The sequence below is a fragment of the Eptatretus burgeri genome, chromosome 13 (genome assembly GCF_056783735.1).
Source record: "Eptatretus burgeri isolate ZD-2024b chromosome 13, Ebu_testis_v1, whole genome shotgun sequence".
Taxonomy (NCBI): Eukaryota; Metazoa; Chordata; class Myxini; order Myxiniformes; family Myxinidae; genus Eptatretus; species Eptatretus burgeri.
Genome location: NC_140973.1, coordinates 59609482 through 59637332, shown reverse-complemented (window position 1 = coordinate 59637332; position 27851 = coordinate 59609482). Strand labels below are relative to the sequence as shown.

Below are 27851 nucleotides of genomic sequence, written 5' to 3'. Positions count from 1 at the left end.
GGTCAAAATCCGCCCACGTTTACTTCCAATTATGCTGATGACAAACAAACAAACAGACAGAATTACTGACAATAAGGGTCACCGATTTCGGCAACCCAACAAACAGACAGAAAGTGAGGGATAAAAACATAACCTCCTTCACCTTCGGTGGCAGAGGTAACAATAACCACAGCAACAGCAACCACAGCCACCACGACAACAGCAACAACAACCACAGCCACCACGACAACAGCAACAACTACGTGTTATAAAAGATACATTTTTGGTGTTTCACTTCATTTTATATCCTTATTGAGATTCAGAGAGAGAGAGAGAGAGACATGCAATATGTTTGTGAAGCACAACATGCTGTCTCGTGATTTAACCCATCAGTGAAACCCTGATGGACACAACTCCAGTGTAAATGAATTTTTAAGGACATTGTAAAACAATTGAGAACTGAACAAAATATTCGGGATTTGAACGTAGTTCTCAGGTGGTAACACCAAACAGATAGGCCTAGACCTTCGGAAACAATGTAACGAATGCATTAATTGCGCATGAGTTTGGCTTGTTTACCTTGGTCTTTGGGTCATAATTTGAACCTTGCACGTAGATCACGTCCAGGTAAATGACAAAGACATTGGTCTGCATCAGTGCACTTTTATGTCAATTACAAGGCCAACAGTAGACAATGGACAAATATAGTATAATACGATTTGAACCCGGGTTCCCCACATGATGAGGCATCTGTTAATCTGGGAATACTAAACAACCATCGAATACTTACCACTGATAGTAGGTGTCGTGATGTTCCACTGATGACCGGTGCCCTGGGTAGTTCGATGACTGGTTGAAACGATGAGAGTATATCTTGGTGATTCTGACCCTGGTTTAGAAATAGGGTCTAGTGAGGCATTTACGAACTACGAGTTTTGGTCGGAGTGAGACGCTGCTCTTATTCTGATGACAAAACCCGAAAGCAGGTCGTTACGTAATCCTCCACGAGGAGGGCAAGCGCTGCCCTTGGTGAACACACTAATCCAGAAGCGGCTTTACCCATATCGGAAGGATTAAAACACCGAACATGGTGTTAGGGTTCGGGTCATTACTGGGGACAGGGGATCCTTTACATCCTGTAAAACATCTCACGAATGATTTGAACTCAGGTGTTGCGGTCTATCCACACGCCCAGGCTTTACATCAGGAGATGCAGGTGTGCCTGGACCTCAAAGCCAAACATTTCTGGATCCCTGAGGGTGATGAACACTCCCAACCGTAGCAACCTCATAACAAGAGGAAGGCACGCATGTATACACACAAACAATCCTTTATTTAAAGACAAATAACGCAAAACACAATGAATGTGTGTGTGTGTGTGTGTGTGTGTGTGTGTGTGTGTGTGTGTGTGTGTGTGTGTGTGTGTGTGTGTGTGTGTGTGTGTGTGTGTGTGTGTGTGTGTGTGTGTGTGTGTGTGTGTGTGTGTGTGTGTGTGTGTGTGTGTGTGTGTTAATGCAGGTAAAACCATGGGTAGCCACTACATCTACAATCAAACATCACGATTATGCTTTTGCTGATTCATCATTGCACAAAACGCTTGTGCTCCATCGAAATATAAAGCTTACTTTATTAATGGTTCGTTCCTCTGAAACCGCAGGCCTACCAATCACGCTGGTTTAGTCTTACATAGCAAGGATGAGTCCTGCGAGTTAGAAAACGTGATCAATATTGTGCTGGTGGTCTTCCAACCTCCATGTGAGTCTCCAGATGATGAACCGGCACGAGTGGAGTCAGACGATCGAGAAGATTGGGAACTGTTACAAAACATGGTGCGGCCACGCGGGCGAGGGAATGCAGGGAGGTCGTGGAGGGAGGAGGGAAGAGGATGCAAGGGAAGAGGTGATGTAAGGATAGGGTCGGTGCTCAAAGCTTGGTACAGTAATCATCCCGGCGGAGAAGCTGCGACATTCCGTAGTTGTAGACGAGGACAGTGCAGTAGATGAGCTACAAAAAGATAATAGAGATGAGAGATTAATTAATTAATTGATTCAGGCATTCCACTATTTTTTTTTAAATCCCTTTTGCACCAAATCATATACTCTTTATATCAATCCTATATGACCATATAGGTAGAGGGGCAAAGCAAATTGGTTCTAGGTTGTTCCGCTTACCATAGCAATGACGCTCACGGTAGCCCCAGCACAGGCCGATATGTAGAGGTTGAACGCCATGTTGAACTGAAAACAATGAGAAGGTGAATCTCACTGTGAGATCTCCAAAGCTCCACAAAGCACATTTTGCAAACTGATACACCATCTTCATCATCACCATCCTCGTCATCACCATCATCATCATCACCATCATCATCATAATCACAGTGAAGAGGCTTTCCACATTAAAAACGGAATTTAAACAAATATCCTTCACAAGAAATATTTCCCATGATTGATTCTTGAATACTTATGAGAATCTCATCAGACTTCATGAGGATTTTTTTTTGTAAACGGGCCTTCATGTGTAAAGACAAAAAGGTGAAAAGTAAACTTTTACTTGTCATTCTGTGCAACACGCACAAGAGCTGTTCATTCCATTCTAAGACGAATGTGGGAGCTCCATAAAAACTCGTGAGTGTTGTACAGAATAACAACAAGCAGCTCTGACATTGCAGTTTTGTATCAGAAACAAACTTATCCCAATGTTTTTGCTTTACATAAAAAACGATATTATTGGAATTAAAGGAACAAACCTCATCCCACAGTGTTTGCTTTGTCTGTGCCCCCATCTTCTAAATGCTGAGGGTCGGAATCGCGACTCGGCCGGAGTCGGGATCGCGACCCGGCCGGGGTCGGAATCATGACCTGGCCAGTGCTGGAATTGCGACTCTGCCGGGGTCGGAATCGTGACTTGGCCAGGGTTGGAAGCGTGACTTGGCCAGGATCGGAATTGCGACCTGGTCAGTGCTTGAATCGCGACTCTGCCGGGGTCGGAATCGTGACTTGGCCAGGGTTGGAAGCGTGACTCAGCCAGGGTCGGAATTGCGACCTGGCCAGTGTGAGAATCGCGACTCGGCCGGGGTCGGAATTGCGACCTGGCCAGGGTTGGAAGCGTGACTCAGCCAGGGTCGGAATTGCGACTTGGCCAGTGTGAGAATCGCGACTCCGCCGGGGTCGGAATTGCGACCTGGCCAGTGCGAGAATCGCGACTCGGCCAGGGTCGGAATCGTGACCTGGCCAGTGCTGGAATTGCGACTCTGCCGGGGTCAGAATCGTGACTTGGCCAGGGTTGGAAGCGTGACTCGGCCGGGGTCGGAATTGCGACCTGGCCAGTGTGAGAATCGCGACTCGGCCGGGGTCGGAATTGCGACCTGGCCAGTGCGAGAATCGCGACTCGGCCAGGGTCGGAATCGTGACTTGGCCAGTGCTGGAATCGCGACTCAGCTGGGGTCGGAATCACGACTCGGCCGGGGTCGGAAGCGTGACTTGGCCAGGGTCGGAATTGCGACCTGGCCAGTGCTGGAATCATGACTCGGCCAGGGTTAGAATTGAACTGTCGACATTTCAGATCCAGAGCGGAAGCTTTATCCACAATGCCCCAGACTCTGGTGGAACAACACTTAAGTGTAATAATTAAATTAAAATGTCTGTCACCTCTTCATCCACTTTGTCACAAGGTATATTTTGCAAGGCAGACCAGTGTTCCCCTTGGATTTGAGCAAAAATACCAGTTTGAGGACAAAGGGTCACACGTTAAACCAGCAAAAGTGCCAATATGGTCCATTAAGTTTCTCGAGGCTGAATATCCAAAAAGTAACCTCCCTTAGAAAATAGACAAATTACTCAAATGAACCGACTTGAAATAAAGCAACGGAAAATGATTTATTTTGAAAAAGGCTTTGTGCCAAAAGGCAGACTTTGATGTACCTATGGCGAAGTCTGTCCAGATCTTATAGGGGAGCTCGTCGAAACTGAGCACACAACAATAAAACAGTGGAAGGTAGTAACCAGCAAAATATTTTCAATAAAGCTAATCACAGCATTCTTCTCTGAGTTATGTTATGAACTGATGAGATCATCAACAAATTCCTATCAGATATAGTGAGACAAGCATTGAGGTTTTTGTCAGGGTTGGAGTTGTCTTGTACACACCTCAGATGTGTCACACATCACGGTTAGCGTATCATCACAAAGTCTACCTCCCGTGTGGTTCCATGGAATGAGACCTGAAAAAAACACATGATCTCATAACATAATGTGGAATGTTCATTCCCCAATTCAATCAAGTCATTCATACACCGTGTGACAATCTTTACTTTTCACCTGGAGACACGAGCCAGTGAGTACGAGGGCCACAGTTCTTCCTTGCTATGCTCTGTATTGTATAAGTAGTGACAATGTTTACTTCATTTGGCCATCGTAATCACATTATGGGCTATCTATGTCTTACATATGGAATTAGAAGGGCACTCAGTAGAGCACATACCTCCGCTATGTAACGCCTGATCCACGAGAACATATCAGGCCCAATACATTTTTGAAATAGCATGCCATATATCGTTGTTGGCCCTATCTCTCAATGGTGAAGAATCACTTTAAAAGTTAAATAACTCTCGTATCCAGGTCTAGATTCGGATGTTCACCAAAGTCGAATAAATTTGTCGTGGTCGCACACACAACCTGTCCACCAAGTTTCGTCCGAATCCATCAACAACTTTTTTGAGATATCCTGTACACAAACAAACAGACAAACAAACAGACAGACAGAGAGGGGTGAAAACATAACCTCCTTCACCTTCGGTGACAGAGATAACAATGATGAAATTCTTGAGCTCCCACCCCCTCCTTGCAATATGTCCCCATTGATTCCCTCTCCTCCCTCTCCCTATATTATCCCCTCCTCTCACTCTCTCGAACACCCTTATGTTTCCTTATCCCCATCTTTTCCCTTTTCAACTTTGCACATACAATATTTACACAGCTCCCAATCGGATGTACAGGAAATCAAAACTTGCATCACGTAGTCATCTACTCTGCTCGGATGAGGCTGGCAGGATAGCTCAGAGGGAGCATGCTCGCCTTTGAACTGTCTCGTCTGGGTTTGATTTCTGACCAGACGATAAACTACCACCCTGGTGTTCTTGCGCACTGGGTGTTGCATCAATGAGTGTAACACCCCTCGGATGGATGTTGAGCTTTGGTTGCTGGTGGGCGTTAAAGATACGACTGTGACGTCACCCGCATCCTGGCAAAATTCCAATTTCCTGTGCTAATGTGGGGTGTATGGGGCACTGCATCAGTGGCACAGCATGCCCCCGGAAATGATGCAACCAGCAGCCACTTTCGCCACAGAAAATAATGAATCTTCTGCCACGAAAGAATATAGTTGAATCCTCAAGTTTATTACATGCTACAAAACGCTAATCTGCACGCATCATTACGGCCACATAGAGTGTTCACTATATTTGTATACATGTTATATTGCCAGCTCTTCCTGTATTTTTCATTCCATTTGTCAGCTATCATTTCATTTCCAGCGTCTCAGATGTAATTACACTCTTGAACTGTAAGAAAAGACCAACCCTGACCCTCGATGAATGAAAGATAATTGACCATTGTGTAAAAATAAAAGGTTCAAGTCTGGTTTTTGATGAAGCCCCTTATATAGGTTCCACAGTAAATCCAGGACTTTCAACAATTCCTTTGGAACAAACAAAAGAAATTGAGGATTTGCGATCACTATCTCTCATACCATGGCCTGCGTCCGGTCTCGTAGCGTGGGATGAGAGCATGTTTTGGCTTATATATTGTTGCACGTGTTGCGATCTTGAGCATCGTTGTGGAGTGTACAACCTGAACAAAGTCGAGTCCAGAACCGTCCATAGTGATCATTCAAAACCCTCAATAAGAGCCGGATTCACAACGTGCTAACATGTTATATCTTAATGAAAAACCTGATTCAACACAAGAGTGAGAAAACGAAAGGAAACTTTAAACTTCCCATCATTTAATCTCATGAATCCCTGATTGTCCTTCATCGAGAACACCATGATGGCATGACCAAGCACAGCAAATTCCTAAACAAGTATTCGCTGGATCGATCTGATGTAGGATCTTGTGGCAAGGTCTTATGTCGCGGTGCGATGCTCACCGTACTGACGAAGGTCCATGCAGACCGAAGTTGGATTTCCAAGTGGGATGATGTTGCAAGCATCTCGGATGTTGTAACCGATAAGCACAGGGAGAGTCGAAAAACCAAAAACCCCAAGCCAAACTATCGTGAGGACGTATGTCAAGATGATGAACTGCATGTGAAGAGGGGGGAGGGGGTGGGGACAAAGAAAAAGAGAGAGGGAGAGACAGAGGGAGTGGGAGAGAGACAGACAGACAGAGAAAGACAGAGAGAGTGACAGAGAGGGAGAGAGACAGAGAGACAGAGAGACAGAGAGACAGAGAGACAGAGAGAGAGAGAGAGACAGAGAGACAGAGAGACAGAGAGACAGAGAGAGAGAGAGAGAGAGAGAGAGAGAGAGAGAGAGAGAGAGAGAGAGAGAGAGAGAGAGACAGAGACAGAGAGAGAGAGACAGAGACAGAGAGGCAGACAGACAGAGAGAGGGAGAGAGACAGAGACAGAGAGACAGAGAGAGACAGAGACAGAGACAGAGAGAGACAGAGACAGACAGAGACAGAGAGAGACAGACAGACAGACAGACAGAGAGAGAGTCATTTTCATCCGTCGTACATCTTTCATTTCATCACTTTGTGGGTGAAAAATATTTTTTAAGAGACCATGGCTCGACGTTCATTGTTCTCGAGTCCAGCATTGTGAGACTCATCATGGAACCATGATCACAAAGTTTCAGATGAATGAACAGATGTCCAAAGTTTATGGAGATAGCATTCTCTGATACCCAAAGGCAAGCAAGTAAATGGCTGTACTGGCACCAGCACAGGCTGATGACAATCCTAGCTCCAGGCCATAAATGTGCAAGTGCTTTGTGTCTCTGCCAGATTTCAGGAAATCCCACAATTTGATGCCAACAGGAGGAAGCGCACACAGGCTTATTCACAGATCAGAAGCTCTTTCAAACACGCCAAGATGCATCCCTAAGCCAAGCCTACTGGGCAGCTCCATTGATCGGTGGTGCCTTCAGTTTTGGACTCTTTCATGGCATCATATATGTTTTAAAAAGTTCATGCATAAAGTGTGCTAAAAGTTGTACCTGCTTTTATCTGGAGTCGAAACCCAAGCAGAAACAAATTGATCTACAAGTGTCTAAATAATTATTTTGAACCCACTTGTAACACGAGAAAGCATCTGAAAATGCCTGGTGTTGGCTTAATGGTTGGTGTTGTGGGCTTGGGATCCTAGGGTCTTGAATTTAAATCCTGCTGGGCTGTTGAATTAATACCAGGTGGGGTTAACTCAGCCTGTCATCATTCTGAGGCTGGCAAAATGAGCACCAGCTTGCTGGGATGATTGAGCCATTCAATTGTCTTGTGCTGGAGTGGTGACCCATCCAGGATTGTGCCCAATAGCCCAGGAGACTGCTTTGGCAGCACTGGTGATAGTGCAGAGTATGGTCCCAATGGATGGATCTGAAAATGCGAAGACAGTTTGCTTTGAATTTGGACTTCTTTATGCTTTTGACTTTATGCTATAATTTGGCTCCTCCATATTCTCTTCATAAAGCTTTGGTTGAAAGTTGATATCAAAAGCACAAATGGAAAAACGTTACAGCCTGGACAGACACAGAGACAGACACAAAGACACGATTGCAAAACCCTGTCTCCTGCTCAGCATGGGGCGGGCTAAGAAGTTCCCTTGCAAGGAATTTCAATGCACGATAAAGCCGTTGGGCCCATCAAGCCTGCGCAATGGTTGCCAACCGATAGTTGTTTGTCCATCCTTCATATATATATATTTTTAAGAGCTGCTCGCATCAAGCAAGGAAGCAGAACGTACCATTTTTAAATTCTGTGCTATGATTCATCAATGGATTCGAGCCACAGACCTCCCAGACTCAGAGCGGATGCTCTAACCATTATGCCACAGAGTCTGACCATCATTTCCACCAGTTTGTCCACACGTGGTGAAACTTATGAGCAGGGTTTATGGACATGAGGTGCCGGTTACAATTACACTGTTAACCACAGTGCTGAGTTGTAAATACACCAACAAAGGCTCAGGCTACTGACAACCCACACACACATGCAGCATTCGTTTGTACACATCCCACTCCAGGGCAGGGTGTTCTGATATATATGGTAAGCTGTATCTGTGCCAAATGCCGAACAGAATGGTGAGCTGTCAATTGGACGCAGATTGCATGCTGCAAACATCATAAAGGTCTCAGGCGTTCGGACACAGATGGATATAAGAAGGCTATTTCATGCGACAACCGTATGCGGTGAACTAGTGTGTGCTCCAAGATGGAGCGGGTTCAAGGTGAGGGCACATTTTTGATTTTTTTAGGAGGATCCTCATTCATGTCTATTCATGTAATACAAGAAGCAAGGAAACAAGGATGTGGAAGAAGGACATTTGGCCCATCCCACCTGTCTTATAACTTGCAGATGATGAAGTGGGGATACATGTTATGTAAAGCAGCTGTCATACATGGTTGAATAATTTCCGGTAATATGATTGTAAGAGTCTGGGCGATCATTTTTATTGGCTTCAGAGGGAAAAGCCATTTCTACCGGACTTAGGAAGTACAATGTCATATTAAACACTTCATCACTTCACAACTTGCTCTAGTTTCTTCTATTACAGACCCACACTTAATGTAATGACTCAAAAATTAACATCATGGTCCATTTTAATATAGTTGCAGGCCTGGGAAGAACTTAGTCGAGGCTCCTGGGTCAACTCTTGTGAAATATGGGATATTTTACATTCATGTCATTGCAGATGGGAAAGTTGGTTTAATGTGCTTAACAATTCATGGAAGTTTTAAGTTTGATTGGGATCTGCTGGGAATCAAAGCTTAAAGTAATCAAGGTCATCGCAGGAGTTATAAATTGGAAAGGTCCTGTAAAGTGGGAAGGTGTTAACTGTTAACTCGTGAACTGTTGAGCTCCACAGAGAATTTGGATATTGGCTCCGAAGGCCTATTCTTTGGAGAACATTCAGGAAATGGTGAACATAACCAACGAGCAAAAGCAGATCAGAGAGCGAGCTTAACGACCTGATGAGGAAGACCTCTATGTCTCCATGGGTGATGTACAGTAGGCTGCAACAGTATTCACCCCTCTCCAAAGTTTTCATATTTTGATGCCACCTGGGTGTATGGATATGGACACCCAGCAGGATTAAAAACAAAACCTGTCAAAGGGCAGAGCAACTCCTTGCGAGCCAACGGCCATCCATATCTAGTGCACAACTGTGTCTGCGGACATCCTCCTGCAGTTGGGGTACTTTTTGTTAAGAGGTTGGTGGCAGGATTTGCACTCCAGCCACCGGAAAACCCTTCATTCCACAAAACCCATAAACACAAAGAAATCTGAAAACCCACTCCATTGGAGTAACTCATGTGCTGCTGTCCTTCACAGGGTAGATTACTGGATGATGGGATTGGGGCAAAGCCTCCAGCACCCCCATTCTTTGATGAGACAAAAAGTGCTAGGTAAACTTCCTGGGTCAGATTGCGATGGTGTGTGGTGTGGTGGCACTGAGGTGTCATCCAACAGACGGCGGTCTCCAAGGGTTAAGCTGAGGCAGTCCCTTTGGGTGGGTGCCTGGAATGTCCTATCCTGAAGAGAGGATTATCACCTGTCTCTGTTATGATCTGAGCTCAAGCGTTTGAACTTCAGTGTGGCAGCACTCTCTGGGGTTCGGAGACTGGATAGTGGTGAGATCATGGTGGGTGGTTACACCTGCTATACGATTGGTGTGGTTGCTCTGATGGATGGTGACCATGTCCAAAGAGTTCCTGGAGCTGTGTCCAAGAAGCTGACTCCCATGATAATCGAGCTAACACCGGTCAACGAGCGTATTATGAGACTGACGATTCATCACTCCTTGGGTGTTGTTTCCCTGGACTGTTTCTGCTCCGACTGAAGTGAGTGATCTCACTGTGAAGGACACATTCCATGCCACACTCGAGTCTGTGGTTGATCAGTGACCGAGGTGAGATACTCTTCTAGACTTGGCGGATTTCAATGCAACGACTGGCGCTAACAGTGATGAATATGAGACATGTGTTCATCCCCATGGATATGGATCTTGGAACCAGAATAGCACTAAGTTCCTTGATTTTGCAAGATGCCATGGACTTAGGGTGGCTGGTTCATGGTTTCAGCACCAACAGGCTCATAGCTGGGCTTGGTATTCCAATGCTGGTGATGTGGCAAAGGAGATTGATCATGTACTCATTGATGGTCACTGGGGGATGACTCAGATCTGCAGGCTTTACCGGAGTGCTCAGTTCCTCAATCCTAACCACAGTCTTGTTGTAGCAACTCTGAATTTGCAGCTTAAATCTGGGAGAATGGTACCATCCCAGCTAAGGCCAGATGTTGACAAGCTCAAGGAATGGAGCAACTCCTGTGGGTAGCTGAGGAGTTTGTGAACGGGTTAAGTGGGGTTTTGGGGGATCTGGTGCTTTGGGGAATCCTGAAGAGTTGTGGAGTGCCTTCAAGAATCCCATCCTTGATGTTGCCAGTGAATGTCTTGGAACTCACTGGCGTGCGAAGAATAACATTGTCTTTCAAGGGACACTGGATTCCATTGACCAGAGTCGCAGGGCCAGGCTTAATGGCAAAGCTGAGTTGTTCAGGGAGTTGAGGTGTAAATCTTTACATGCATTGAGGGCGGACAAAGGGCCTATGTGCGAGGAGTCTGTGAGGTGGTACAGCATCACATGCGGTCAAGTGGTTTTCGTGCTGTTTACAGGGGAATTAGTGCATTGCGTCACTCCAAGCCCGTGCCTCGGTGTACTGCATTAAGAGCGGATGGTGGTGGGCTCTTGATAGAGGAGTCTGAAGTGAAGGCCCGTTGGGCCAGTTACTCTGAGCGGCTGTACGAGGCTGATTCACCATCTGCTGAGTTGGATGTCAAGGATGTTACTATTCCTATTGCTGATCCTCCAATCAATTGTGAACTACCTTCGTTTGTGGAAACACAGGCTGTGGTAAACCAGTTGCATCTGACCGGAAGTATATTCCCAAATGACTGGAAGAGGGGCCTTATTGTACCTCTCTTGAAAGGGAAGGTAGATCGCCAGGACTGTAACAACTACCGAGGAGTGACGCTGCTCTCAGTGCCGGGCAAGGTCTTGCTTGGATAATTCTTGATAGGGTTCACCACCATCAGCTTCAGCACCAGCTCCCAGAGCAGTCAGGCTTCACACCAAAGAGGAAAACCATTGACCGTATCCTTGCTTTCTGGGTCCTTACCAAACACAGACGAGAGTTTTGGCAGGGCTGCTCGCATCCTATGTTGATCTCTGCAAACATTTTATTTACTGAATCAGGATATCCTTTGGAGGATTCTCGGTCTTTGTAGGGTGCCAACAAGACTGATCAATCTGATTTCTGAATGATACTCTGGTACTGAGAGTGCTGTGAGGTGTCATGGTTCCATCCCTGACTTATTTCAAGTTGTTACTGGAGTTTGTCAGGGGTGTGTCCTGCCCCCCCCCCACTTTTCAGCTCTTGTATGGACTGGGTTCTGGGGGGGGGGGGTGTCGGAGAGATTAAGCTGCGGTGCATCATTTGTGAATGTCAAGATATCTGACATTGATTTCGCAGATGATTCATTCATCTTTGTGGAGACTCTGGATATCATTTTGGAGGCCCTCGGGGTGCTGAATGAGGAGTCGGAGCCGCTGGGATTACGGGTTTCCTGGGTCAAAACTAATATCCAGGCTTTCCATGACATCTTGGATGCTGCGAGAGATTCACTTACATTGGCAGTGATATTCATGTCTCCGCTCAAAAAACAATATAAACATCAACAATAAAAAAGAGGTCAATAAACATCTGGGTTGGCCTGGGGAGTCATGGATTAATTTGATCATAGGGTGTCGTGCTGTCGGTATCTATGCAGGAGGATGACAGTCGAGTCGTCAGGTCCTTACTGCTTCCAGTCTTGCTCTATGGATGTGAGACATCGACTCTGACCAGAAATCTGAGATGGAGACCTAACTCCTTCGGTCTCTTCGGAGAATCCTTGGCTATCGCTGGTCAGACTTTGTGTCCAATGAGCGGTTGCTGAGAGAGACTCAAATGAGATTTGTTACCTGTCTAGTCCATGAACATCAGCTGTGCCTGTGTCGACATGATGCTGATCGTGCTCATTTTCCTGACGTTGATCCTACTCATGAAATTCTCTCAGCGAGGGAGCCTCATGAGTGGAGGAGGCCAACGAGCCGACCACATGCCTCGTGGTTGCAGCAGGTTGATCGGCATCTCAAGGAGATGGGAATGGGCCAGGCATCTACCTGGGGGATGGTCAGATGGAGGCCCCTGGAGTACCGGCAGAAAGTGGATGCAGCGACGCACTGCTCCGGCGCATGCTCCCATACCTGACCTGACCTGACGTCATGCCACCTGAGCTTATTTCATGATGCTTTCAATTCAAACTTAATTTATAGTATCTTCACAAATTGCTCCAAAGTGATTAAGCTGAACATCATGAAGATAAAATGTGAATAAGTTGGGTTAACAGAGAAAAATCAGATGATTCTCAGTTGTTTAAGTCCTGTATTCAAACCCTTTAACCTCCTGTAATTAACCCGAAATCACTTCAAGAGCAAATTATTTGTTTGAGAAGTTACAAAATAAGTGTAATAGCTTTCACTTGTTTGTAATCAGTGGATTAACTTAAAAATTAAGCTTTCCCAATTATCTAAGGAGTTTTAAAATGCCACTCACTTGGTCAACAAAGAAGGAAAACAGGAAGACCAAGGAGCTTTTCAAAGAAGTCAGAAAAGGTGGTGGAGAAGCATCGTTCAGGAGAGGGTTATAAGAAAATTTCAAAGTCACTCATTATCCCTTTGAGGACGGTGAAATCCATCATTAAGAAGTGGAAGACGTATCATACCACCCAGACTCCACCCAGAGCAGGTCGCCCACACAAACTCAGCAGCTGGGAAAGCAGGAAACTGGTTCGGGATGTCACTGAAAATCCAACAATGACTTTGAAATACCCGGGATGGGGGTCAGTGTTCATCAATCAACAATATCCTGTTCCCTTCCTAAAGCTGGCCTCTATAGACAGGTGGCAAGAATGAAGCCATGACTGAAAAAGACACATCTTAAAGCTCATGTGGAGTTTGTGAAAAAGCATCTCACTGATATCACAGACATGTGGAGAAAAACGGTTTTTGTGGTCAGATGGAACAAAAATTAAACTTTTTGATCGAAATTCAAAGCGTTCCATCTGGCACAAGCCTAACACTGCACATCACCCAGTTAACACCATCCCTACTGCCAAGCATGGTGGTGGCAGCATCATGTTATGGGGATACTTTTCATCAGCAGGGACTGGTAAGCTGGTCAGGAGAGAAGGGACAATGGCTGGTGCAAAGTACAGGAGAATCCTTGATAAAAAAGATATCTGATCGAGTCAGCCATGAATCTGAAACTGTGTAGGAGATTCACATTTCATCAGGACAATGATCCGAAACACAAAGATAAAGCCGCACTGGAGTGGCTGAATAAGAAGAAAATAAATGTTCTTGAGTGGTCCAGTCAATGTCCTAACTTGAACCCAATGGAACATTTATGGTGAGACTTGAACATTACAGTCTATCAACGATCCCAATCAAACTTGGCAGAACTTGAGCAATTTTCACGTGAAGAATGAGCAAAGATTTCACCATCTCACTGTGTAAAGCTGGTAGAGATTTACCCAAAAGCACTCATAGCAGTCCTTGCTGCAAAAGGTGCTTCCAACAAGTACCGACCTAAGGGGATGAATACTGTTACAACCAGTGAATTCTGATTTGTACATGTTTTTTCCAGGTATTCCTGACACGTAACCTCCTTCAACTATGACAGTGTTTAGTTTGATCTCTTCAGTTATAAATAAAAAAAGCTAATTTTGAAAAATTGTTTTTTAATATTTTTTAAAATTTGTAATTCATCTACATGTGGCATTATTGGTCAGGGTGAATACTTTGGTAGGCCACTGTATTGAAATACTTTCAGTAATCTTCGTCTCTGCCAAGACCAAGCAGCTACCACCCCTAACCCCTCAAAAAGCAAGCGCCGTTCATTGTCTGGCATCCATGCACCTCCCATTTCTGCACATAGCTCCTTCACATTCCCCATACTACCTCAATTCCACCAATCCTACCTCTCTTTCCATGGTTCCTATTTCCATGACCCCCGACCCATAAACTATTTTTTTTCCAGTAGTGCAAAATCAACGAGTATGGTACAAACAAAACAGTGATGTAGATAACATGAGGGTTGATGGCACGTGTTGTGGGAATAGAAGGCAAGAAGTTCAGCACACATTACACCAGCTATGGTTTGTACGTTTGTGATAGTTTGGGGATTTCTGATTCAGTCTTGGGGATTCAGTCTTGATGCCTGGTGTTGACTTAATGGTTAGAGTAATGGGCTTGGGATCCTAGGATCTGGAGTTCAAATCCCACTCGGCTGTTGAATTAATACCAGGTGGGGTTGACTCAGCCTGTCATCCTTCCGAGGTCGGCAAAATGAGTTCCAGCTTTCTGGTATCCTGTGTCGGAGTGGCAACCCGTCCAGGATTGTGCCCAATATCCAAGGAGACTGCTTATGCAGCACCAATGCTCTGCACAGAGTATGGTCCCAATGGATGGATGGATGATTCAGTCTTTGACAGGAAATACAAACCTCCACTCTATGCCTTCTACCACTCATTTACCTTTAAACCTCATCCAGACTGTCATTCATAACTCGCAAACGGCAGAGAATGCCAGTTAAAACTGGTACTTATTAATGATGGTGTGGCTGTTGTTAAAATGTCTGTGTGTCGTTTGAATGACAGGTGTAACTGAGATATTTGACGGAGCTTAATGCTATGTCAGTCACGACAATCAGTTTTGAGTGCAGAGCCAATGACAACAGACATCCTGCCACACTCCCAAGAGTTGTGTGGAGCCGTGCTCCAAGCGGAATCAAACTTCTGGAATGTTTTAATCTATCCCTATTGCCATTCCTTCGACCAAGTTGTCTTGATCATTATATGCTGTAATCATCAGCATTAATACACATTCTCAAAGTTTTGGGACATGGGGAGTCATCGCACAACAATCTCAAACAAAAGATAGAGGGAAACTGTACAAGGGAACTGAAATGGTCTTGACACAATGGTATACCTGCCAGTTATAAGTGACACTTTCACTTTTCCAGTTATGAATGACATTTGTACAAGAAGATGCAGTCACCTCTTCCTGTAACATTGTCGCACAGACTTGGCACGTTTAGGGACCAAATACCAGGCACTGTAAAGCCAACCCAAAGGAAAGTAACGCACGAATTACAACCTGCAGGTTTTGGAGATAAAACATCTGTGAGTCATGTACCCGACGGTCCACTCAAGGCTCACCCAGACGCTGATACATCTTCCGCAGCATGCGGTCGACACGCTGTAGCTCTTTCTCGGGCGGCTGATCAACACGCCTTCGGTGAAGAGCAGGATCCCGTAGAGGAAGAACGCTCCAGCCGTGCCATAGATCACAATGAGAAAAATGTCGATCCTGTGGATGGGAAGCAGAGCATTTGTGAACCTCAAACCTCTCCTGAAGCGAAGCTCGATTCGGTGGCTCGTGCGCAGAAAGGAGCAGCACTAACGCCAACCTATAATGGACATGATCACACGTTCGACAAACAGAGAGGAATACTCTGACGAGAGAAAGCGCAGTTTATAAAACAAAATAAAAACAGTGAAAATACCTCCATTTTTCATTCCGGTAATGATTGCTGATATTATTCAAACACATAGATTACATTACATCAACATTAAATATATATATATATATATTTACATACAGTCAAGGCTCATGGAAGAGCTTGGACACAGAACAAATCATGACACAACATAACAAAAGAGAACAGCAGGAGAAAGAAGAAACGCCAAGATGAGGGCAGAGCGAGAAAGTAGACGGAGAAGGACAAACAAGAGATGCAGGTAACGATGAGGGGTAAGGTATGGGAGAACACAATGGGTGAACAAGATGGATATATTAAGCAAAATATTGGGAGGGGTGGGGAATGGTTTAACGGGTGTAAAAAATATCATGGTTTTGGATAAGGGATGACTTGAGATGGTGGTGAATGGCTGTTTTGAAGGCCTGGAGGGAAGAGTGGGATTCAAGAGATTGTGGGAGTTTATTCCAAAGGTGGGGAAAAAGAGGAATAAATGAATGGAGGTGAGCAGTGGTTCTGGATTTTGGCAGTTTCCTCAAAATGGAGTTGCTGGTGGAGCACATGTATCCTGCAGATATCTGGGGCAGGGAGACAAAGCACGAAGAGGGCAGAGGGTGCAACACCAGAAATGAGGTGGAAAAAGACAGAGAGACCACCGACCTGTCGTAGATGGCGAAATGATAGGCCGATAGACTCAGCTTCATCATGTGAGATTCCAATGGTCTTGAAAGCCTTTGTTTCCATGACATCAACCTGAGCAAGATGTGAGGAAAGATAAGTGAAGATGAGATGGGATGAATCTGTGCATAAGAGAGAGCAGGTTTCTGTGGAAGAATTCCCAGGCTGAGTTAATATCATGGGCGGTATATATTGGAGACCAGTCCTGAAGTGTGATGGCTGCTTGCAGTCCCTGCCAGTTTGCTTGAGAAAACTGCCAGACTTGCCAGTGCTGAGGCTGTTCTCTGAGAATGGCGAGAGAGATGTTGACCTTCACAAGCACATGGTCAAATGAGCCAATTGGGGTAGAGGACAAGTAAGATACATTGCTGGGGAAATTGGTCATCAGCAAATCCAGATATGAAGATTTGCCATTGGGAGAAATCTGGGTTGGAAAATTCATGGATTGATTCAGTCCCATGGAGTCACAGAAGTCCTTTGCAGAAGTGCCATGGCTGGTGAGAGAGGTACCAACAACTGTAAGGTAGGAGCGAAGGATGTTTGAGGTTCACACAGTTATGGCGGGGGAGAGGAGATTCTGATAGGATGTAGAGATGTCGAAAGGAGTAAGGACAGGGTGCTGGGATGGAGGGAGGCCTGGCGATGTGGTCAGGGTGGCGAAGCTTGGAGGAAAACCATAGCTTTAGCAAAATAAAAGATTGGAGACGATATTTTGATTAATTGCGAGTCGTTAGAATGTGTTGCTATTTTGGGTGATTTGAAGGGGAAGTGGAAATATGGAAATGAGCGGAAGTGGAAGTAAGGCCGGAGAGTAAGTACAGCGTGAAAGAGATGGACGATTCAATTTCGTTCGGTTTTCTGCCGCATGCGAAGACTCAAAACGTTCAAGCTGTTAAAGAAGGCTGTCAAGATCTGATAGGATTCACTTGTCCCTTTGAGAATGGACCATACATTATTCGCGTGAATGGCCCTGTTGGCGCAGTTTAAAAAAAAAATTCACCTGAAAGAAGTGTTCTGTTATCCCTTAGGTCCACTTCCATGGGCCTTTTCTGATGCATATGCCATACCAAGGAAGAAGAACAAAGCCAAGCTCCTCCAGCTATTTCCTCCAGCTATTGGAAAAATGATCTCTTGCAGCATATCACTATCCTTGGCATGCAACAGGCATATTTGATGGAATGGCAGTGCTTCAGACGTTTCACACAACAGCTGAAACATTTTTTCAGATATTTACAGATCAAGTAAGCAGAAGCGTTCACGTAGTTTTTGCCGTTTATCCGGAGTTGTCCAGAAAGAATCCTGGGCAAGCCAAGAGAACAGGTGGAAGTTCTGAGGATGAGAGATACAAGAACATTCTCCCAACGTATCCGATGAAGTCTTGTAAAAAGTTAATGACGATTTAATCAAATGAGACAGAAATGGTGAAGTTTCTTGTTAGTGAATGGAAAAAGGCAGAGTTCACAGGCAAGCTCGGGGGTAAGGGGGTGAGGGGACAAGTTACATGACAGAGAGCATCACCTGCTGGAGAATAACAGAACAAGGACGTGGTTGTCCCTGAGTTGAGGTGTTCACAAGTAGAGGCTGATACACGCATGATTCTCCATGCAAAACATGCAAATGGCCTGACACTTATTCATGCTGATGATACAGCCGGCTTCATATTACTTATTGGGCACAGTTATCTGCTTACAGATGCGCACATGAAATTGGGCAAGAGGTCAAAGACCAGGATAATAAAAATCAATCAGGTAAAATCAAGCTTATTGCCAAAATTGCATCCTCAAATTACAGGCCAGGAATTCTGCAGATCTCTGATTAGGATGTATGCTTTCACCGGATGCGATTCAATTTCTGCTTTTGCTGGTAAGGGAAAGGCTATCGTACTGAAATTGAAATTGCTGATGCAGCATCAATATTTTGTGGAAGCACATGAGCAGTTCCAGAAGAATTGCACAACAAACTGGAAAAATTCGTTTGCACTTTTTGTGGAAAGCGACTGCAAACGTCAATCTTTTTTATTATCAGCTGTATTGCACAAAGGTTGCTGAGGTTGAGCCTGATGCTTCACCGCCTTGCGAATCGATGCTTGCTCTCCATGTGACGAGGGCCAATTATCAAGCAGCGATATGGAGATGAGCAATCTTTCATATTCCCGACACTCCTTCTCCTGATGGTTGTGGATGGGAAATTAGTGAAAATTCAATTTCAATAAAGTGGCTTGCCAGTAGCCTTGCCCCTGACAAAATCATTGAACTGTTTAGCTGTACATACAAGAAATTTTGTAAAATTGACTCATGTTGTTGTTTCAAAGTGGGGTTCAAATGTACGGATCTATGCACCATTGAATGAGATGAAATGTCAACAGAGGAAGAACAAACTGATTTAAGTGCAACTGCTGAAGTTGATGATGACTCTGGTGACGATTTGTAAAGAGTACAGTTATGTCACTGCAGCTTTTTCTGAATGTTAATTAATGGATTGGTTATCAAAGACTATATGAGATTCGGATATAACTGCAATTTATGAGGGAAGATCCTTTTCTCACTTTAAAACCTGGTCTTCCCACTCAGATCATCCGAAAAGTGAGGAGTTAGCCGAGAGTGCAATTTTAAAACCAAATTTCGTATTTCCTCGAATAATAAGCTAAATAACTGCCCTGAGATGCTTATTAATTTGGGGATTCCTCGAGGGGCACTCAATAGAGAGTGCCGCTTATTTGAGGAAATACGGCACACACTTTGATGTCTTTTGATAATTTTAAACAAAATTTTAAGAATATATAGACCCCCGGTTTGTTGATAAGCAACTATTTTCGCACGTCCATTATACCTTTTCTAAAGCTGTGTACCAAAACAAATATTTAAAAACATATTTCACTTGTTTCAGCCATATGAGTATTCGGCACGAAACAGCTGATAGACGATGAAGATACACTTAAATCATTATAACCAAAAGCACCCATTAATCAAATTTAATGTGATTAGCAGAAGCCCATGGTAAAAAATAGCATAAGAGAAAAGCCTTAGCGTATTATTATATATAACGAGAAGAGAAGAGAAGAGAAGATCGGACACCCTCCCCCTGGAAAAGCAAAGTTCACTACAACATTGTACACAGTTGCTCAGCACACTAGCAGGGCGTGAAGCCTGCATGATGCAAACATCTGCCCAAGCATGGGTAATGTGAGTGCAGTCACATTACCCATGCTTCCAACCCCCAACTCGATGCCTCGCCGTATTAGTAACTCGACTAGCAAATACAACCCGTCACTTCGCTGACGGGGGGGGGGGGGGGTATTAAGGGGGGGGCGTTCAGAGAGGAGGGAGGACCCCAATTTTTTTTAATGTCGTGAACAAACTTCAGTGCATCATCAGTGGTGAAGATGGTGGTCAAGTTTCATCGGAATTGCATGTGTAGTTTTGGAGAAGAAAGCAAATATATTGTTGCGGTTGAGGAAATTCGCAAACCACCATTCAGGTCCCGTAGGTGAGATATCTCTGTAAGTACATGTGTAGTTAGCCCCAAACCCATTGTTTAGAGGGAATAAATGTCATTCATTCGGGCTGCGACCCTTTAAGATAGCCGTTTTTTGTTCTATCTTTAGTTTGAACCAACCACGTCTCAACCGCCATCACACAACAACCACCAACCACAACGCCGCTTCACAACAACAACAACGCCAACAGCCACGACCTTTACCTTCACAACTCGCTCCCGCAAACATCGCATCACCGCCATTCCAAACGTCGCCATGGCCATGGACCACCACTTTAAACCCTCCACCACATTCGCCTCTCCTTCTGCGGCCATTCCCGCACCGCTTGTGGGCACCGAGCGTCAGGCTGTCCTGGCCTCGTGCGGGACGCGCGCCGAGCCGCGGGTGCAAAGTGCGGCCTTTCCGAGGAGAAGTCGGATCAGGAATGATACACGCCCACTTCTGATCCATCCAATCAGCAAGCGCGGGGCGGTTTGGCCCCGCCTCCAGGCGCGTCGGTGTAGAATCGATATATGCAAATTCGAGGATCAGGGGAGACTCAGGCCCCTTTTTCTCCGTCCAATGAGCGAGCGTGGCTCCACCCCCGAGCTCGTTCTGATCCAGAAATTTGCATGTGGGTTCTCCTGCCGGACTATAAAGCGCCGAGCGTGGGGCGAATTTAGTCAGTTGCAGTCAAGTCAGTTTTGGAGAGCAGAGTGTGGCAGCGGCAGAGTGTGGCAGCGGCAGTGAGTTGGAGAAGAGTCAAGGCGAGTTTGAGAAGAGTCAAGTCGGGTCTGGAGAGGAGAAGTCTGTCGGAGCTCGCAGTCTCGGGGTTCGGAGTCTGTCGGGGAGCTGCAGAGAGAGGAAGCCTGGAGCGCGGTCGAGGTGTTTGCTGCAGTCGGCTGAGGAGAATTGCGGAGGAGGCCGAGTGGCTCGGGTCCGAAGCAGGGAAGACGGCGGTCGGCGACGAGCTCGCAGTGGAGTCGTTCGTCGCGGGACCCAAGCGGGCCAGCTATCCTCTTTCCCCAGAGCATCAACAATTCCCCCCTTTTTCCCCCCCGCGCTGAGATAGTGCGAAAAGGGGGGGCCCTGTTCCCACCCCATTCCAAGCAGTGCCAACGAAACCCGCGAAGGAGCGCAGAGTCGGGGCACCGCCGCGCCGCCACATTTGCGGCTCATCACAAAGACACGGGTAGGATCCACCCGGTCTCGTGGCCCACAGGCCCCGTCTGCCCCCTTGTCTTTGAGGGTGGCCCTTTTCTTTTGCTTTTGAGTAAATGTGTTGTCGGCGCCGTCTGTAAAGTAAAACTGTGTAAGTGTTGCCGTGTGCTCGCGGAGTCGGTAGTAGATCTGCATTGTTGTGTTTCTTTTGTTACATAATTGTTGTAATTGTATATGTGTGCTCTCCGTGTGCCGCAGAATAAATGTGGATTATGTTGAACTGTTTTCCCCGTTTCGCTTAGTCTTTTCTTTAATTGAATCTCCATCTTGCTTCACGTAAAGGGTTGGTAGTGGGCTTAATACTCCCGATAATTAATCGGAACTGTCGAGGCCGACGATAACACCGCTCGGTTATCCCGATAGTATGGAATGGGTCGTTTAAGTGGCCTGTGTCCGGAGTCGACCTGCGGCGAGGTGCGATCGCCCGGTCTACCCTCCGCGTGGGTACTTCGGTAGGTCGAATTTGGCGAACAACCCTATCCCACGCGGGGGGCCGATTGGCACGATCGTGGTGAGGCCAAAAGGCCCACCCGTGACTAGCTCCCGGCGTTAGTCCAAGAGGGTCACGACAGAATTGTCCGTCCGGTGGGCGACGTGCCGCGATTCGAGTTACGTGGCCGTTCGCACGCCGGCGGGCGCGAATTCGCAACAATATTTTAGGATGCAACCGCCCCTTAAATCCCCTTCGAGCCAGATTTTTCGAATGTCATGAACAAACTTTTGGATGTCATGGGTGATGAAGGTTGGAGTGAAGTTTCATCGGAATTGTGTGTATCATTTTTGAGAACAAAGCAAATACCCCTTTTGGGGGGGGGCAACTCGCTCGTGCCCCCTACCCGGTAAATTCCCTCTGTAGACCCCTTCAGATCCCTTTTTTAATGCCATCACAGGTGATGAAGGTTATGGTCAAATTTAATTGAAATTGTATGTGTAGTTTCTGAGAAGTTGCAAGCATTTGTGGATGGACGGACGACGCGCCATCCCATAAGCTCCCCGGAACTACTTTACAGGTGAGCTAAAAACCATCCCTGGGACTATTATTACAAATGAACAACAGTTGGAAGCTGTCCAGGGCTCAGCGATAATCCTGAAGAGAGCCCTCAGCACAAAACTTTGAGAACAGAAAACGTTACAGCTTGGTCCATGAATCGTAACCCCTTACTGAAATAAAGGTGGATACTTTGAGCTCACCCTGGGAGGACTCCATTCCACCGGTTAGCTCCGAATATGATTTGTACATGCTACAGTCCCTCAACAGGGGTGGAAGATAGGGGACCAGTGGGAGGGTTGGGAGACAGAGATAGAGGAGTGGTCAGAGAGAGGGAGGGAGAGAGAGGGGGAGAGAGAGAGAGAGAGAGAGAGAGAGAGAGAGAGAGAGAGAGAGAGAGAGAGAGAGAGAGAGAGAGAGAGAGAGAGAGAGAGAGAGAGAGGGAGAGAGAGAGAGAGAGAGAGAGAGAGAGAGAGAGAGAGAGAGAGAGAGAGAGAGAGAGAGAGAGAGAGAGAGAGAGAGAGAGAGAGAGAGAGAGAGAGAAAGAGGGGTCGGGGTCAGAAAGAGGGATAAGGGTGGGAGAGAGGGGGTAGGGAGGGAGAGGGGTGAGGGATTCCGGCAGATGTGATGCCCAGTTTATCATCCATCCGATAGACGACACACACAGTGATGAATCTCCTGGACTGTGAAACACCGGTAGGACAGTTTCGAGCTGGGTTGGAATTCAAATCCATGTGACCAATGTCATAGGTCACATGGTAACGCTACAAAGAATGAGCATGCGTACCTCATGGCTTTCCTGCCATGATGTGGCGATTCCTTACTTCAGAACTAAAAGGATTTTTTTCTCATTGTGATCATATTATTTATTTTGCCTTCCTACCTCCAATGTAAAACACAGTATCGCAATTCAGTGTTGAAGAACGTGCCAAGTGGCTTTACCACGCAATCCACAAAACATTAAAAGAAACTTTTAAAAGAGAAACGTTTAAATTGTATTTGTATTTATCTATACCGAAGTGACGGGTCATATAACATCAAAAATGGGAAACGTCGTGGAAAATAAAATTTCACATTTTCAGCGAGGCAGCCACCGTCTGTTGCACCGGAAAACAATTCGTGGTCAACACAGATGAGTAGCCTTGAACTTTGTTCAAGTCGATCAATATGCAGTATTCAATGACTGTGTGAACATTGACGAGCACTGGCTTAAGCACTCCAACGAAACGGTTGATAAGAAATGGTTCCCTTGGCACACAATTGGCAATCACAGACCGTCATATTAAACATACACCTCCCGGAGATGCCCAAATGAACACTTTTTTTGGCAGTCGGAACTGCTGCTGAGTTAAAGTCTGGAGCTTAAATTTTGTAATTCGGCTTAGTTTAAGAGAAAAAAGAGGTTATGGCATGTGCGGAAATGAAATAAATCCACGAACGCTGGCGTCTGCAGGCGTTTCTAAGCATTGCAATGTAACCAGCAATTTGTAGGTATGATGATTAGTCATTCGATAATGTAATATTTGTAGGGGTAGATGGAGGAATCTCATTGTGAAGATCGGATTGTATAGTATAGCATGGTCCATGGACGAGTAGGAGACATCCCAATGTAATTTAAGTGGGGAAAACTGTGAGCTTGAGATTGTTGTGTGTCACCACACAGGGGGTAGTGCTGTATTAACTAGGTAAGCTTTAAGTTAGTTTCTCCCAGTATGTGATTGCCCCCTGTGACATTTTCCTACGTTTTTGCATTTACAGGGCTGGCTATAAAAAGACCACGTTTTTACAGCAACAGCTGGCAGACTAAACCCCACCCCCCCGCCCCTCCCTCCCCAGGAACGGTAAAGCATGAGTCACATTTGCTCTACGGCTAGGATACGGCGGCTGTACCCCCCTCCCCCCTTGAATTGACAGAAACGTGCCACGGCCGCAGAGTTTCTGAGGTGGCCTCAGGGTGGCCCTACGCCATATGGCTATGTTTTACAGGCCGTAGGGGTCTCCGTGGAATTAAAGTGCGGAGTTATAACCTTTTTCATTTCTAGGTTGGCCGGAGCAATTCGACAAGCCATAGCCATGACGTAGATGTTCCACGTTGACCGTACGTAGGGCTTACGGTGGGCTTGCGTTAATCGTGCGGCTGCCGTAGGCTCTTATCAATGAAAAATGAATTTTGCCAACCCCCACCCCCAAAAAAAAAATTATGTTCGCCTTCGGGCCCCCCTGCGGTCGCCTTGCGGGCACCTTGGGGCTACCTTGCGTCTGCCTTAAAAATTATATGGCCGCCGCAGGGACGCCCTAAGGTCACCGTGCAACATCAAATCAAAGACCGTACGGTACCCCCACGTTTTTGGTCTGCACAATTTCTAAATACCCCGTGTGGCTACCCGAAAAATAAAAACATATGTGACTGCTACATTGTGTGACCGTGGAAATACTGCGGCCGCCCTATAATTGCTAGTGGCCGTAGATTTTTTAGACCCTACAGCCGCCGAGCCAAATGTGATTGAAGCATAACCGGCAGGTCACACCACCAAGGCTGATGATTGGTCGGTGTGACATCAGAGGGAGTATGATTGAGTGGAGATGGTGGTTGGAACACAGAGGATCGCTCGGTTGTTTTCTCCTCGACATGGACAAGGCTGTGCAATTCTCGTTGTTCGTATTATGTGAATTTGCTCGCGTTCTGGAGCAAGACGCTAGCCATTGACTGTTCAGCTGGGTCATGAAGTTTGTGCACTTTGAGAGAAGAGGAAGAGAAGAAGAGGAGCGCGCCTCTCAGGTCAAACTCGGCAGAATCCCTTGTTGGAGGATCGAAGAAGAAGGTGGCACCTTTTGCTGTGAGTGGACCTGGTGCTGAGAGAGAGGAGCGGTGTCGGCAATTTTGATCGTGAGAATGAGCTTTGACAGCTTGTGAGCCCTTAATGAAGGAGGATCACCCACACGAGTTAACCTCACATATGTGGCATGCGGGGAGCGACTTGGCACCATTTTGTGCATTTCCCATGCAGAGGCTTTGAGGCTTGATGACTGCGAGGCTCCTAAAAGTTCATCTCTGGTTACAAAGACAAAGCCGAGTGCCATCATAAAGGGAAGATTTTCTTTTATTTTTACCTTTCCTCTTGTCTGTTTTTGTGACCGAGTGGAGATGTCTCAAATTAGGATTTAGTTTTACCTCACGTTTCATTTTCACCATTGAGTTAATTTCATTATAAATCTTTGATTTATGTTCATTAAACCATTATTTGTTCAATTTACTTGTGTTCATCTAATCGTTATGGGTGCAAGAATAAACCCGTGTGTTTGTTCTGGTGGGCTCCTCCACTGCTTCCAGTCTCGCGCATGTCATAATCGCCAAGGATTTTGGCTGTTCGCCTCCGAGCGAAAACCATTCAGCTATGTCCAGGTGGGTGTTAACCAGGTGGACACGACAATAATATGAGTGAGGAAAGTGAAAAAAAAATTATCATTAAAAAATCATTTCAGCCTGTTCCAAGTCAAGTCATTGTTGAGCAGGCCAAAAAAATTGGCAAATTAAGACTCCATTGAGGGAGAGCGAGGTGTCCGAGGATGCGCATTACAAAGGATATAATTAAATAATGCTGTTAATTATCTTCAAAAGGGTGTTTTAATGAATCCAAATACCCAATTTTCATTTGTGCACTTCCTTGAAGTTTCCTTGGTATGCATGCAAAGTTTCAAGCAGTGAGGTTTCATGGCTTGGAGTTATGGAGGACACACACACACACACACACACACACACACACACACACACACACACACACACACACACACACACACACACACACACACACACACACACACACACACACACACACACACACACACACACACACACACACACACACACACACACATTAGTATAGATGCATTAGTGATGTATTACAATCTGCCAATTGCAGAGTTTCTTGGTAGGTGATGAAATGGCAGTCAAATTATGACTGCACCGTTGACTGCAGCCTTTGGGAACTATTTTAATGCCGAGAAAATATTTCCATGGGCATGAAGGGGAACTGTATAAATGACAACAGAATGCAAAATAATTCACAATTTTCTCTGTAAACCACATTTTTTGTTTTGTTCGCACATCTTTCCACAAATTGCAAAAAGAATGTTGCGTGGATGACAGACGTGGGACGTGGCAATATGGAGCTGACCATGTGTAAATACAGGCTCACGGAAAGTACACTCCAACATGCTGTAGTGTTTGGCCCTGAGCCTTGTTGATGATCATACTGAAGGCTAAGCAAATTGAAAATGCCGCTCGAATGGAAAGGTTTTATTTGTGGGATTTAGTGAAATGCACAGGATCAGCACAGTCTTACTTGTGCCTGCAATTGTTGCTTACAACAGGCAGCCATTTTTTACTTGCTGAACCAAGTTATGTGCTATTACAAAGACCATCCTTTTGCACCAGATTATACAACAGCAAAATGAGCATTCTTGGCTTCAAGCAGAGCATGTGAGGAGGTAGGCCTCAAACATGGAGTGAATTGAGGTGTACGACTGGGATTGATGGAACATTTTCAGCATTCATAATCGTACTAGCACTTGAACATTGCCACTCTTCACCGAGAAACTGTGCGGAAACTTGGTTGTTGATCTCGTTGGTCATTGATTTGTGTGGTGCCAGAATTGTTCACTTGATCATCCAATGTGGATTGCTCCAATTGTTAACGAGGTTGGGAATGTCCAATGAATGAGGGCAGCAAGATCCAAGGTCATGCGCATTTCAGGCGGCAAATCAACAACATCATCGACATTTGTTTGTTCACCATTACTGTACTGTAAGTGAAATTAGGCGTTATTCGTCGAATGGATGCTGGTGAATGTGCAGTTGATGTCACCGGGTTAAGTTTGTCCCCAACTACGGAGCGTACCATCAATAAAAATGCTGCCGTTCATTGATGAAGGAGGTAGACGAAGAAGAAGAGGTACCATCATGTTTGACCGCTTCCAGAAGAAATTTATTATTATTTAAATGTCTGGTAATTGTTGTTTTTTTGCATAGGTATGTGTATTTGAATATAACTGTCATTAACCAAAACAAAGGGAAAAATCATCTATCTATAATTCCAGCAATCTCTGCGTGTCTGTGACCGCTGTTTCTCGACAACCACTGGTCCGATCTAATTGAAACTTGGCAGGTATATTGATGGGGACCTGAGTATGTGACTTTTCAAGGTTTGATATTAATCGGACAAGTGGTTCCCAAGTTATGGCTATTTATTTACCAAACCAATGGCAGGACACGTTGCTGCGTAGGCGTGGCCGATGGGGAAAGGGTGCCATTTAGTTACCAATGACAGGACACGTTGCTGCGTAGGCGTGGCCGTTGGGAAAGAGATCCTCAGCCGTGTTCCCCATTATGGGTTACAACGTACGGACTTCCGGAGAGTGATGACTTACTGTATTCTAATAATTTCTCGATTTCTTATGCGCATTTATAGATAAACACAATGCCCCAATCCAGTCGTCGTTTACGAGAGCGAAGGAACGGCCTGTGTGGTTGTTTGAAAGTTGTTGTTTTTTTTGCACGTACGGCCATGCATGCACATATGGCCATGCATGCACATATGGCCATGCGAGAGCGAAGGAACGGCCTGTGTAGTTGTTTGAAAGTTGTGTTTTTTTG

General features: G+C 45.6%; 2 protein-coding genes across 4 annotated transcripts in view; both read right to left on the bottom strand.

The window, feature by feature from the left end:
* WDR17 (WD repeat domain 17) overlaps nt 1–1149 on the bottom strand; it is a 107238-nt gene extending 106089 nt beyond the window's left edge. For both annotated transcript variants that reach the window (XR_015050808.1, XM_085852646.1), the window contains exon 1: nt 770–1149. The gene's annotated coding sequence lies outside the window, so the exon portion shown is untranslated. The remainder of the gene's footprint in view (nt 1–769) is intronic.
* A 144-nt stretch (nt 1150–1293) lies between these two features.
* Nucleotides 1294–27851, bottom strand: part of LOC147014577 (neuronal membrane glycoprotein M6-b-like) — a 48477-nt gene continuing 21919 nt past the window's right edge. For both annotated transcript variants that reach the window (XM_085852648.1, XM_085852649.1), the window contains exons 3-7: nt 15517–15667; nt 6124–6277; nt 4125–4198; nt 2151–2216; nt 1294–1983 (exon numbers count right to left, since the gene is read on the bottom strand). In XM_085852648.1, coding sequence (XP_085708774.1) covers nt 1903–1983; nt 2151–2216; nt 4125–4198; nt 6124–6277; nt 15517–15667 — 526 coding nt within the window. In that variant the 3' untranslated portion in view covers nt 1294–1902. The remainder of the gene's footprint in view (nt 1984–2150; nt 2217–4124; nt 4199–6123; nt 6278–15516; nt 15668–27851) is intronic.